The 14,351-nt window shown below is 40.1% G+C and overlaps 1 protein-coding gene across 2 annotated transcripts in view; it reads left to right on the plus strand.

Annotated features, from left to right (window-relative positions):
- Positions 1 to 84: 84 nt before the first annotated feature.
- Positions 85 to 14,351, plus strand: part of CDK19 (cyclin dependent kinase 19) — a 118,815-nt gene continuing 104,548 nt past the window's right edge. The window contains exon 1 of one of the 2 annotated variants that reach the window (XM_032682370.1): positions 85 to 346. In XM_032682370.1, the coding sequence (XP_032538261.1) occupies positions 258 to 346 (89 nt within the window). In that variant the 5' untranslated portion in view covers positions 85 to 257. Of the gene's footprint in view, positions 397 to 14,351 lie in introns of both variants that reach the window. The other variant, XM_032682369.1, reaches the window with a different exon arrangement.

The raw sequence follows: 14,351 nt of genomic DNA on the forward strand, positions 1-14,351 counted from the left end.
AGCCGCACTACGACTCCCGGCAGACTTCGCGCCGCGCCGCGAGGAGCCCAGTTGAAGCGGGTGGCGGCGGCGGAGCGCGCCCCCTCCCCCCCCCCGCCGAAAAGCCCCAAACCAAAACAAAAACAAACCGCCTCCTGTCCCCCCCCGCCCGCCGCCCCCGCCGAGCCTCGGACATGGCGGCGCCGGGAGGGGGCTTCACCAGCCGCGGGTGCTGATCGGGTCGCCGCGTCCCCCTGCCCGCCCGTTCCTCCCCGCCCATGGGCGAGACATGGACTACGAGTTCAAGTCGAAGCTGGCGGCCGAGCGCGAGCGGGTGGAGGACCTGTTCGAGTACGAGGGATGCAAGGTGGGCAGAGGCACCTACGGGCACGTCTACAAGGCCCGCCGCAAGGACGGGTAAGGGCCGCGCCGAGTACCCTCTTCCTTCCTCCCTTCTCCCCCCCCGCGCCGGCGCCCTCCCCTCCTCTCCCTCCCTCTCCGGAAAGTTTGTGGCAGCGCGGGGGCTGGAGCGCGGAGCCCGCCCGGCCGTCCTCCGCCCGCGCCGGGAGCGGGCCCTGGTGCTGCGGCCCCGGGGGTCGGTGCCCGGCTGCTCAGAATCACACAGTCAGTTAGGTTGGAAAAGACGTCTGAGATCATCGAGTGTAACCTATGACCGAACACCACCTTGTCAACTAGACCACGATACTGAGTGTCATGTCCAGTCTTTCCTTAAACATCTCCGGGGACCGTGACTCCACCACCTCCCTGGGCAGTCCATTCCAATGTCTAATCACGCTGCCTGTGAAGAAATTATTCTGAATGTCCAACCTAAACCTCGTCCCGCTCTGTCCCCTCTCCCACTCTCCATCCCTGGTGGTGCGGTGAGAGCAGGCTGTGCCCTGGGGTCGCCTTTGGATTTTCACGCCGTGTTTCAGGTCGCTGCCTTTCATCTTTTGTGTGACCGCATTCGTGCTTTGACGTTCTGCTTCGATAACTCGCAGGGGCTTGGGAAGTGAACAAGTTTGATGCAAGGAGCACCTGGCTACCGACTGCCGCTCCCCGGATGCTCCCGCCCGAGCGGCCCGGGAAGCTCCCAGGGCGTGTGTTGGTCCCTGGTCTGGTCCCAGCCCCCGGTACCCCGCTGAAACCAAAGCCGGACAGGCTTGGCTTGATGGCGTGTCTGGGACACTCCTTGCCGGCAGAACTGGCAGCTTCTGCCCAGCAACCTACACACAGGTGTGTAGGAGGTGTGTCTCCATCAGTTTCCCATGAGAGAGCACGATACACTTGTCCCCAAACACCTTGCTGGTGGCGAGATCCAAAGAGATCATTTAGCCATTAAGTCCATATATGTTGGCTAAGCAAGGGTTCCTTCCCTTCCCTGGGGAAGAGAGAGCTGGCACCATGGGGTAGATATTGCGTGGATGCACTTCCACGTACTGTGGTTGAGAAAGCGATGGGGAGCTCAGATTGCAGTTTGGGATTGCTTGGCTGGTGTGCAGTTGTTGAAGGGGAGCAGTCCTGGGGTTTGAGCAAGGCTCTTGCCCAGGTGTGGGTTCCAAATACAACCCTTTGCTTTCAGAAGAGCCATTAGGCCCTTTTTCACTGTGCAGTGTGACTAGTGCACAAACACAGGCTGCGTTTGCAGAAGTGTTGTGAACATACTGTAAAGTTCAATAAAATGTACTTGCAAATTAGAGGTGATCCCTTTCTATCAGAAAGCTAAAGGCTAAAACCTTCCATTATAGCCAACTGAAACTGAAGAGACTGAATGTGGAAAAATGACAACTTTTAAATAAAATTTGGGAATTGGTTAATGGAACACTGCTGCTTTAGATTAGTAGAGAAGTTCAGGGATTTTTCTGTAGGAGTAAATTGCATTAATGCGCGACTTGACAATTTAAACTCCGAGTTAAAAGGCTGTAGTATCAAAGTGATTAATAACTGAAAGGTAGCACACTAATTCCAGTGGAGGATTAAATACCAGGAAATGAGCTCTGATTCCTGCTCTGCAACCTTAGGAATAACCTTAGCTAACTTGAAAAGGAAATATTAAAGCTTTTCCAGGTATTACAGCTGCCACTGAACTCTTCCAATATTTTTGGGTTAAGTGGTCATGGTTTTCTCTTTTTTTTTTTAAGTTTTAATTAATTTATTATTTCTATATATTAGATATATGAAAGGAAACCATAATAAAAACACCAAAAATGCTAGTTAACTGTTTTTTTACTGTTCTTTGATATTGTAATCCTACAATTACTCCTTTTAAGAACAGCATAAAAAAGGCAGAGCTGTGGGTTTACTGTTTTATGAAAAAAACCCAAAACTTTGATGTCCGTTTCTAACTTACTGGTTTGATTTCCATCATGTGCAATGGAAAACCGTCGCAGGAATTACCTGGGTGCTACAAGGACATATCTGCAAAATGCCTACAGTAGTAATAGTATTACAAATGCAAATGGATGGTAGTAAAGCAGAAGTAAACATGATAAAAAGATAGCTTATGTGTCAGAGCTGGGAGTAATCAAAGGGAGACCTTGAGCCGTTGAGAAAGGTAACTTGTAAACGGAAGTGCAAAGTTTCAGTGCTGTCCGATAGATTGATATGTAATATAATATGGCACACGTGCAACTGTACTCATTAAACTCTCATTAAAGTAAAAACTGAGGCTTTACTTCATGGAGCTTGGAAACTGGCTTATTCTTTTTGTTTGTTTGTTTGTTTTGTTTTCATTTTTATGGCATTAGTGAGTTCACTCTTAGTTGCTTTTGTGTAACTTTAGGACCTTGGATGAAAGTAGGATGTGAACAAGTTAGAAGAAAAATTAGAAAACAACCAGAATCATGAAGATAAGATGATTTCCTTATGTAAATACCTAGCTAAAGTATATCTGTGAGTTGGGGGATATTTAGCATTAGTCCTTAACTTTAAGGGGTCTTTAATGACAGAGAGAAACTTCCACTGTTGGCAACAGAAACCTAGCAATGGTGCATACTTATTGTGTGCTGATCACTGAGGCATTTTAAGTCTTGTGTAAAGGAATTCTTCTATGGCTGGTCACAGAGGCTGTTTCAGTATTTCCAATTTGCAAGGCAGTCCTGTATAAAAGGCAGAGATTCTGGCTACTTGATTCATATAGTCAGTTTACAGTCTCGGGGGCCTGAGGGCAATAAAAACCTTGTAGCTCTGCAGAAATTCCACTGAGAGCCTGTCACTTCACATTTCAAAAACTTGGCCTATAAAGTTTATGAAATAGTAAAATGTGTTTATATGGAGCTTGGCAAGCTGTTTGATAAAATGCTTGTAAAAAAAGTGGTTGCATTGCTTAGATTTCCATTAATGGTTTGGGCATAAAGCAGTTTTTTGACAAAGTAACAGCTTAGTTTGGCTTTTTCAGCCTGGAGTAGAATATCATTTGGACACGTTTCTAGTGAGCTGACTGATTTCTATGAAAGTTAAGATTTTTTTTTTTTTTTTCAAATAGACAGTCAGATTGGAACAATGTCGGTGTGACATTTCCATGCACTGCAGGAACAAGTTTTTAAAGACATTGAGGACCTGCAGCTTCTATTTACTTCAGTAGTGTTTGTGTGGTCTGATGAGGTCTAGAGGTACTTTCCTGTGTTATGCATTTAGCTGAATTAGGCACCCGGGTTTATGAAACTTTCATTAATATCTTTGTAGTCTGGAAGGGGTAGAAAATAGGTATTTATATAAGCTGTCTAATGGTTTATTTCAGTGTACACTAGAACTGGCCCAGTGGCTTTGAGGGTGTAAATTGTGATATAACACTCATGATTGCAATTCTGTTGTCAATGTCAAATTCTTAGCTGTTTTTTTGGACATACCCATGTCTGCCTGGTAAAACAAAGAATGCAGTTTTTCCAGTTATGGTTAGGAAAATGTGGTTTTGTTTCATGCCTTACCTCTCCTTGTTATGTTCCTGGCCACTTCTTTGATCGCAGTTTAAGCTACAGTGTTGTTCGTAGTTATTTTCACTTCCTGTATCTCCTTTGCATACAAGGGGCAATTTTGAAGATGAAGCGAGGTTTGGAAATTCTGCAGATTGTTGTATATGGCTGAATTATTTCATTTTACTCTTTCAGAATGATCAGTCTTTGGGTCCAGGCTACTACAAAGTATTTCTGTTCCTACACCAGGATGTCAGTTCACCTGCAGGATATATGCATGAGTCAGCAAGCTTAAAAAATACCACTGTTGGTTCCTCAGGAGTGCAAGGAATAGTGGGATGCATGAGTCAAGTAGAAAATAGGCCACTCTGTTCCTCATTCTATAGCAGCGACAGGAGATGCAACACTTGCAAAAGCTGAAATCTTCATGTGAATAAAACCGTTCTAGTTATTGCTGCTTCTGCTTACCTTTAAACAAAGAGTTTAAAGCAGCCAGCTTTCTCTCAATCTATGGTTATTTTATTTTTCTTTGACTCGCTTCCTGGGTTTGGGCAACAGAGGTTATTAAAAATATTACTTGTATAGCTACTTGGAAAGAAAAAAATATTTGTAATTTTATTTTAACCTGTACATTTCAAAACACCTTTCAAAAAGCAAGTATGTGCTTTTTAATCTTGTTTTGGGGGGAATGACAGAAATATGGAGTGATCAGCTTTCAGAATGATGGCAGCAGAAGGGGCAGGATTTGTACCCTGGGCAGTTCCCGGGGTCACTGACTGCTCAGTAGCTGGTGCTGCCCTGGCAGACCCTTTTGCCATGTTACTCTTTGGCAAGTGTGAAAGGTTTGGCACTACCCTGTACTGTACAATGTATCAGCTGAACAAAGTGTATAGATTTAAATGCTACTGTAGTAATATACTCTTTTAAAAAAAAAGAAAAAGAAAGCCACTGTTTGTAACTTGGCAGGTTACTTTATTATGTGACAGTCGCAGGTACATTAACAATACAATTGGTATAAAACAGGCTTCACTTTGGCTGCCTAATATGGAATCCCCTTTTGGAAATTGGGTAACAGTGACTCAAGTCCAAAAATATGGCATACAGGCATAGGAAGGGGAAGACAAATGAAATATTCTTTCCTTCCTCTCTGCCCTATTTTTCAGTGCTGGAAGTTTGTAACTGAGGAGGAGAGTCTGTTTTCCTCCTTGGAGTGATGCTGGTGTGCAGTGTCATTGATGCAGAGTTCTTAACTTACAGCTTCCAAGTCCACATAAAAGTCAAGTGCCCCATTTTTGACAGTGTTCAAGGTCAGGTTGGATGGGGCTTTGAGCCCTGGTCTAGTGAAAGGTGTCTCTGCACATGGCAGGGCAGTGGGAACTAGATATTTAAAATTCCTTCCTACCCAAACTGTTAATTGAAAGACAGGGCATCGGAAGAGAAAGAAGGATGAATTACATAGCGAAGACAAGTATATAATCTAACATAGAGATGCTGCTTGTGGTTCTGGCTGTGTAACCTTTTTTGTTTTAGTTTTTTTACTTGATGAATCTTATTTGTTTGAAGCAGAAGTCAGGAAAATATTGATTAAGAGAGAAAAAAATAGCCTGCTGTGAGGCATGGCTCCCTTGGAAAAGCAGAATTTCTCCTGGGGCAACTCGCTGTATTTGCAGTTTCTGCTAATATCATTATGTTGTTCAGATGTTGAATCCGGTCACACTTATGACTCAGATCACTGTAGTGTTAGAAAACTTTAAGTGTAGAAGCAGCAAAAGTAATCCACTCAATCTCTTAAATCAGTATTCATATAGCAATTAATTTGTTTACTGTTCTCCCCACATTGTTCTTCTGTAAAACTTAAATCGCGTAAAAACTTAAATAGCAGACACGTGTCAGGAGAGGAAACTTGCATTCAAGTTGATTAAATGGTAGAAATGAACAGTATTGGTGGTAAAATCACCAATAACACAGGGGAATGAGGACATGAGTACTGCAGTTACGTTTGGTGTTAGGAGGGAGGAAACTCGTTGATGTGGCAAGGATTATACTCTCTTGAATGTGAAACTGGAATATTATGTAGTGATGCGAGTTCATACTTGTAAGATATTGAGGGTCTATAATAGTTTATGTATTTATGTCTTATTTCCTCTATTTGACGTCTCAAATGTAAGTAATGTAAGTGTTCAGCTGCAATTGCTGTTTACTAATGTAAACCTGATAGAGGCTAAATCACAGAATTATTGACCAAAGTCAGAACGCAATGTATTTGATCCTGAACAATTACCTCTCTGAAGCAAAATCTCTTATTAGTTGTGGTACTGAAAAGCTGTGGTTTGCTTCCCACTTTCTTTTTTCTTTTCCCTGATGAAACTCTTTATCTTGAAAGTATAAAACAGCTGAAGGTTTTTGTGCTGAAGGTGTTTATGCCTCGCTATAATCTCTCGAAAGCTAAGTAGACCGAAATACTGTATTTGCCTGTATGAAAATACTTATTACCACTGAATGCTCTCTCTATGTGTGAGGAGAAGCAGCAGAACTAAACCAAACCTGTCTAACTAGTTGCCTGTAAGGCATTGTAATAGAAAAGTCCCCAAACTAGGAAGAGATAATTAGTAGTTCATAACTATGCCTTACTGAAAGCTGCTGGTGCAACTATACCGTGGCCTTGCTTCCTGCCCAAGAGATAGTGCAAGTGGTGACGAGTAGTTTTTAATGCTTCCCACAGACTCCTGCATGTGGTCTCTCCTATGGCTATTTTGTCCTTTCTTCTGTTACTCACCCTGAAATTTAAGTGCAGAAATGAGCTGTACAGCCCATCATTGCCTTTCAGAAAGCAAATTACATTCAGCTGATGTTTTGTTTGCTACTGTGGCAAGCGAAAAGGTGGTGGTAGGAGCTTGAGGAAGAAAGGGGGTGAATGACATGTAGCAGAGATTGTGTTTTAGAGGAAGACACGAAGATTTTTACCAAGCTTGCAGAGGAAGAGTCATACATAAATTAGCTAATAATAAGCTGTGAAGAAAAACCTCTCAAAGTTTAGTGGTGTTTATTTTTTAAAGAAATGAAGAGGATAAGAAATTTTGTGTTACTAGAGGGTTAAGAGTTTTCTAGTAGTGCTGCAGGAAAAGGAAGTAAGAGCTTGAGGGGGGGGAAAAAGAGATTCCTTTTTGCCCCCCCACCTGGCAAAGCATGGTAGAACAGGGGCTAGGTCAGAAACTAAATACTTCTCATGCAAACTACTTGACATAGAAATTTAATATGTTAGTGTATTTCTGGGTCATCCAGTCTAATCTGTTATATTATAGGTAGAAATATAGAAGTTTCTTTCATAAATTTATTTTCAACATGGGTATTTTCACATCATGCATGATTTAAAAAGAAACCAAAAAATCAGCGAAAGCCCCAAGCCCCAGAAATTACCATGATTCATAACACTACTGATGTTTGTACAAGTAACCAGAATTTCTGTAGAACGTCCTAACCAAATTGCACTAGAGATTTATCAGTAACATTAAATTTCCCTACATGTTTTGAAAATACCTACTGAAATGGCTTCTTTGCTTCTCCCAGGCAACTATCAGTAAGACAACAGGGCATGGTCTTAAGCTGTGCCAGGGGAGGTTTAGGTTAGATATTAGGAAGAAATTCTTTACAGAAAGGGTAATTAGGCATTGGAATGGGCTGCCCAGGGAAGTGGTGGATTCTCCGTCCCTGGAGGCTTTTAGGATGAGGCTGGATGTGGCACTTAGTGCCATGGTTTAGTAACCACGGTGGTGTTGGATCAAGGGTTGGACTTGATGATCTCAGAGGTCCCTTCCAACTCAGCTGATTCTATGATTCTGTGACCTTAATCAAGCTCATGATTTGCGTAGGTGTCTTCTGACCCAAGTCTTTCTCCTCTTGCATTTAATTAGTGAATTCTATGTTGTGAAGTAAGATTCTGTTTGCATGTACTGGCTGCTGCTTTATGTTCAGTTCAGGAGAAGGAATGGCCTGTGTGTGTGATCGGAAGGGAAGGGATTGCTAGCAGAAGTGATTGGCAACTCTTACATTCTACTTCCAAAGATACATCATTTCTCGAGCTCCTTTGGTGGCATTTGAGAACTGACATAGGCTGCAATGTTTCTTTTTCTTTTTTTACTGAAATAAAGTGTTAGAACTTAAAAAAGATTTATTTGTTTCAATAACAGCGTGTTTGCCTGAAGGAATGCTGAAACTGGTCCAGGACAACTGCTTTTAGAATAAATTGGCTGACTCAATATGTGACTTTAGGAAATGAAGAACAGTTTCTACTTGTGTAGCAAATACAAGAAATTTATTGTTTTGACTTGACTTATGAGTTTCATGTTGTCTAAATAATTTAGGTTTATAAAAGACCTCCCAGCTCTGAGGGCTTGGTTCACATGGTTCACTTGACTATAAGTTAGGTGACTGACAGATAACAATGCTAGTTGTGATGATATTAGAAATTATTGTACCTCTTGTGAAGTTCACTATCTCAACAGATTCAAGAAGAAAAATGTGCAGATATCTTTTAAATAAAGATTAGCTTCTGCTAACAAAATCCTGAGTGTCTTTAAATCAACTGATACTTAACTTCTCTATCTGAATTTTTTTATTAATATTTTCTTAGACTTTTCTGTGGGAGCACAACCTTTCATTTAGCAGTGGGGTTTTTTTGAGAGCTTATGAAATATTGGTGTATCTAATAAGACTGAAAGGGAAGGAATATTGTAGAGATAGTGTTAACTGACCTTTTCAAAATGCGTGTCTGTAAGTGTAGGTTGGGTTTTTTGGTTGGTGTGGGGTTTTTTATGTATTTAATTTTACTTTATTCAAAAGCAGAACTGACTTTTCTGGTTGTGAGAAAGATTGGAGGAGCTGGGATTACTGTAATAGTGGATCTCTGAAGAGCATTATTCATGTTTGCTTCTGTCTTTCCTAGGATTAGCAATCTTAAAAAAAATATTTTCAGATGAGGTCACTGTATAACTGCATGTTTCTGTCTTGGTTGTCATCTGTTTTCTACAAAGTTAATGATCCTGGAGTGTTCTAGAGTTGTTCATCTGGTAGGTGAAACCACACTGTGGTTAGGCTTTTCAATAGGCAAAGCAATGGCTGTAGCTTCCTGTGTGTGCTGGCAGTGTCAGATAGCTCACTTAAGTATAAGGGTTCTGGGCTAAATAAGAGCACAGATATGAACTGGGGAAAGTCTCGGACAGTATGGCTTTAAATGTGTTCCCATAAACTGAGCCTTGTGTGCGGTATGATTATTTTTTTGTTCAGTCTGTGCTGACTTAAGTAGAAGATGCCATTGATTTCCTTTTGCAGCTAAGTGAAAATAAGTGTTATAGGCAATTGACTTGGAGGCAGAAGCTAGATCTGCTGGAATGGAAACTACATCCAGAGCTATATTTTGAAGCAATGTGTCTGGTTTTCTCATGCATTAGTTGCAGGAAGAATCAATTCTTTTTATGTGGCCAGAAGGTTTTCTGCCTTTCTGTTCCTCCTTTCTTTTGCTGTCTTTATTAGAGTACTTGGAAGCATTCACACAGGTAATGCTGGGATTCTGTTTTGACTGCAATTTTCCTTGACTCTCCCACCTCATTGATAATGATGTGGGGTCTGAGAGCCTGAAGAGATCTGATGATGGAAAGGCCACTCGTGCATGACATTTCTAGCAGCATGAGATTAACTGTTTGACTCCCAAGTAGCTTGTTTTGAGGAGACGCTTCTTATCTTATGGGTCATGAATTTTGCAAATTCAAAGGCGTTTAGAGAAAATTCTCACCTGTGTTAATACTCTATGATTTATCACAGGTTCATGCTAAGATTTAACACTTTGCATATTGGAAAATGCAATGTTCATTCTTTTGGTTCATTATCATTAGTGCAGTTTAGAGTGGGTGTCACCCGTGTCTTCAAATGTGTCTATTTCTGAGACAGTTTCTGTATCAGTTGTTGCCGTGTTTTCCTGGGTCTTGTAGACTTCAAAGTTATGTTCATATCTTTTGATTAAAACCAGTCATTGTACCAGATAACCAGTTGTTCCTTTGCCCAGATCTGTCGTGCTCCAAATGAGAAACAGGGGTAGACAAATTGCCAAATTTAATTTGACCTTCAGTTCAGAACAACAAAGAGACTGTTACAAGTTGAATGCCATTTATTCTACCTTCAGCATGACTTCAGTGGTAGGGGAAAAAAAAGCATAAAACTTCGTCCAAGAAGTGCTCTTAAACCCCAGAAAGAGTGTGAGAGAAGCCTATTCTGACTATGGGACATGAAGTTTTAAAGTTTAAAGGAAGCAGAACATGGCTCCCTTTCCCCAGGAACAGGTATGATGATTGCTGACTAAAGGCCTTGCTTGTTGTTGAGAAGTAGCAAGACTATCTTAATGGCTGGAATAAGGGCATCTAAGCTTGTGAAATCCTAATCCCCTGACACTGAAGTGAGGTAAATGGAGAGTCTTCATCCCAAAAAACCATAAAAAATTATGATTTTTTTAAATTATTTTTTTTTATGTTTCAGAGTGAAATTAGGCCTTGTGGTAACGTCATGAAGTTTCATTCTGGTCCTTATACCTTCTTGTGTGGGTGTTTTTTCAACTTCGCAACTTTCCAACTGTAACAAATGTGCTGTCTCACACTGCGTATACAGAATTTGGATCTTGCTTCTTACTCATGATCTGGGTTGCAGCTTTTGTATCTAAAGGCTAATTAAGCTGGACTGTATAGTCCTGACTTCAGGACCTATGGTTACAAAATTCCAAAACCAGACAGCTAATGTTCTTCACATTTAATGTTATTTGCAAGTATTCTTCTTATGTGATTTTATGAAGCAAACAGCAGATTCTTTTTTGGCATAATCTAAAGGACCCTGTGTCTGTGGCCTTGGTACATAATTCATCTTTATTTCAGAGGTATTTTCCTCATTGCTGCTGCTGTTCCTTGTTTTAAGGTAGCAACTCCTCACATGCAGTATCCTTTCTGGAATGGAGGTATTTCCTAAGCCTATTCATTATCTGCAATCAAGCCTGTCTGTAAAAAAATAAAATCAGGTACAGCTCTATCCCCTGCTGTAATACAGCAAATGCTGGAAGAAATTATCTGGAGCAGCAGAATAATTTTATAGCTTTCAAGATTTAATGGGAAGACTTTAGTTTTTACCTTTACAAACAGGCTGTCAAGTCCACTTAGCCCAATCTGTCATAAATTTACTTGTATGAAATTCACAGTTCTCAGTCACTCAAGATACTTTGGAGCCAGTCTTATTTTAGCAATGGCAGCAACCCTGCAGCTGATTGAGGTCTCTGTGAATCTTCATCAATAAATTTGGAGTGAGGGTGGCAGTGACTAAAGTTGTGCTCTCTTTCTATACAAATTCAAAGTTTTATTATTATAGGGTAAAGGCTAAATTTTAGTAAGGTTAAGGTTAGTAAAATTTCCAGTGGTCTGTTATTACAGAGATCTTAAAGATCTATCTGTGGCTGTAATGTGAAGTAGTCTGTAATTGTTGTTAACAATTAGAAGGTATCTATTCTACAAAAACTTGCCTTCAGTTTTCTGAATTAGAAACTACTGGAATAAAGGGAAGAGGATATAGTTAGCTTATGTGTAATGGTGTTGGAATAGCCCCAGTCTTCTCAGATTGATATTAAGAGACCTCTACTCCTCACTCCCAGTCTAGTGAAATCAGAGCGGGGAAAAGGCATATTTTTTTAATAACAGAAAAATCTTATCAGTGCTTTTAAAAAACTCATGTGGTGGTGGATTTCTTTTAAATTTTTGCTTACCATCCTAACTGTTTTATATTTTGAGTTTCTTATCTGTCTCTCAAAATGAACTAATGTAAATGCATTGAAGTTCAACATGTATACTGTTGGCTGGAAATAAATTAAGATCAACCTACAGATTCACAGCTTCTACCATTTGTGGTTGGTTGCTGTGTGGATGAAAAGGAACTGGCTGAATTGCTAACTGGATAAGGCTTGATACAGTTGGAGGATAATAGTAAAAGAAAATTACTTTCCTAGTCTGTTGAACATGCACCTCAGTGACACCATATGGGAATTTTTTTGATCTTGTAGTTCTTTTGGCTTAATGACTGTTTCTATATGCATAAAAAACCACTAAAGTGTAAGAATTCATCACTTTTCGGGAAGGATTTTGGTCCCTTTTTCCAGTCAGTCATAGACACATTTTTTGGTACTGTTACCTTTGTAAAGGGCTATGGCCATGTGCTATGTATAGGATTAAATCTGTGAGCAGCTTGCAAAAGGTAACCAGTGCTGAACACGATCAGTTTAGTGGCTTGGCTGCCATGTTCCGGATGAGTTTTTCAGTTGGCTTCCAGTTGTGCTTCAATGTCATGGTTTTGCCTGTTCTTGATGGGGGGAAGTTTGCAACTCACTATGATCTGCTGCTGAGTGATTAACTTTACGCTGCCTAGCAGCAGTTAAACAAAGTGATCGGAGCGTAACCAGATACCTGTATGGACATTGTGTTCCAGGCAGTACTGTGAAGGACACTGAACTCCATAGTGTTCCCAGCCTTTGTCCTACAAAGTCACAAATGCTTAAATTCCATTAGCGTTGTCACAAGGGTGAATTGTTGTTGTTTTCTATTACTTTTTTTTTTTAGCTAAGTGTTGGAATGTTTTTATGGTGCACCTTTTTGTTTAAGAAAATGTGCACTTTAATTATTATTTAATTAGGGTATTGTGCACTTAATTTAAGACAGTTATTATTAGTATATACAGTAATGATAATATCTGTATTAACTTATGTGATAGTCACAGTTGTAGCTTCAGAGTGATTGCAGTCTTTCAAGCTAGTTCCTTGATGTGGATAATTAATTCTGAAGTTTGGATTTATGTTAAATTATTTGTGAATTCAAGAGGAACCATCATGGAAAGTTTTAAAATTTGAATAATAGGGATAAAACAATAGTTTGAACCATGTGCTATTTTCAAATCCTCCTATTTTTCTTATGGTCTTGGGCAAGTTGTTTCTAGTTTTCCACTGACTTGTTTGTAAAGTAGTTTCTCATATGATGGGAGGTCTCTGAAGTACAATTGCCATAGTTAAGACAGTTTAGCTCCTTTGAAATGTAATTACTCTAAATCTTCTGAACTGCATTCTTCTCAAGTGAATTTGATACTTTGTTCTTTCCAAAGTATTTGGAAAATGGCAACTGAAAGTGTTACCCAGAAGAAGTAGTAATCATATTTTCATTTTCCATTTTGAATACTGCAGCTGGACATAAACCCCTGAGTACAGTTTTTTGGGGGAAGAGGGAGAGGGTTTTGCTTTGCATTGTACAAATTAAAATGTTAACATTAACCTTAGGGATTGCAGAATTGGATATTTATTAGTGAGGGAGAAAAGCTTAATCTCAAAGACCAAGTTTTTATAATGGAGGGATGTTCTCAGTAATTACTGATATGCATGAGGACCCTTGCATTTGGATGCTGCCTACAGCAACCTGAAATACAGAGATGGGGAGTTTTCAGGAGGGCAATGTCTGGTGGTGTGACATGGTACTTGTTTTATCAGGCAAGTTCTTCTGCATCAGTTTTGAAAAGCTTTAATAAAATTTAAGTCACAGCCTTTTAAGGTACGGAGTTCCCTTTCAGTTCTCCTTTGCTGTATTTTTTGCTCAGAGTAGTCTATGGTCTTGGTCTGTGTCACTTGCTCCCCGCCCTCAGACAAACCCCCACACAGCAGGACCTTCATGTCAGTTGACCTGTTCCCAAGCCAGTGTTTCTGTGGACCATATGAAAATGGTTACAGACAGAGACCTTGCTTCTGCTTGGCTATTGCCAGCATGGTTGGTCTTTTGCCTCAGACCGGAGCTATGTGATTTGTTGTTGTTTGGATTTGGTTTTCAAACTTAATCATGCTTGCTTCACTCCAGTAAAAAAGTGTATTGATATAGGATCTGTCAGAAACAGATTTATAAAAATTTTCGTGCTGTGTAATGCTGTATAATTTCTTGAAACGTGTTCAGAGTTCACTAGAGTTTTCTTGTAGAGTCAACATGAAATAGAAAAACTTCCCCATCTCAAGTGTTTCATAAGAAAATAGGTCTTTAGGGAGTGAACAGTATACTTACCTATCACACACACCATTTGATATTATTTATTGAATTCTTACAAGTGGGCAAATGGCTAATGAAGTACCTATGGTTTTGGTTTTTTTTTTTTGGACACTTTATTGAATAACAGAATTGTGTGTTTCATCAGATTGCATTGGCTGACTTGGTATTGAAGTTTTGAATATATTTCTTTCTTTCTCAAAATACCTTGAGATTACTATTGAATGGGAAATATTGTTAGCTGAAACACCACTTTTGGAAAGTGCTTTAATCAGCTATTATGTTTGCATAATAAGAACAGTTAACTTTGGAAAAGCATTCATATAGCCTTGCGTTTCTGCAAGAGCAAGTGAATGGTATTTAAAGGAAG

The sequence above is a fragment of the Chiroxiphia lanceolata genome, chromosome 3, assembly GCF_009829145.1.
Source record: "Chiroxiphia lanceolata isolate bChiLan1 chromosome 3, bChiLan1.pri, whole genome shotgun sequence".
NCBI lineage: Eukaryota > Metazoa > Chordata > Aves > Passeriformes > Pipridae > Chiroxiphia > Chiroxiphia lanceolata.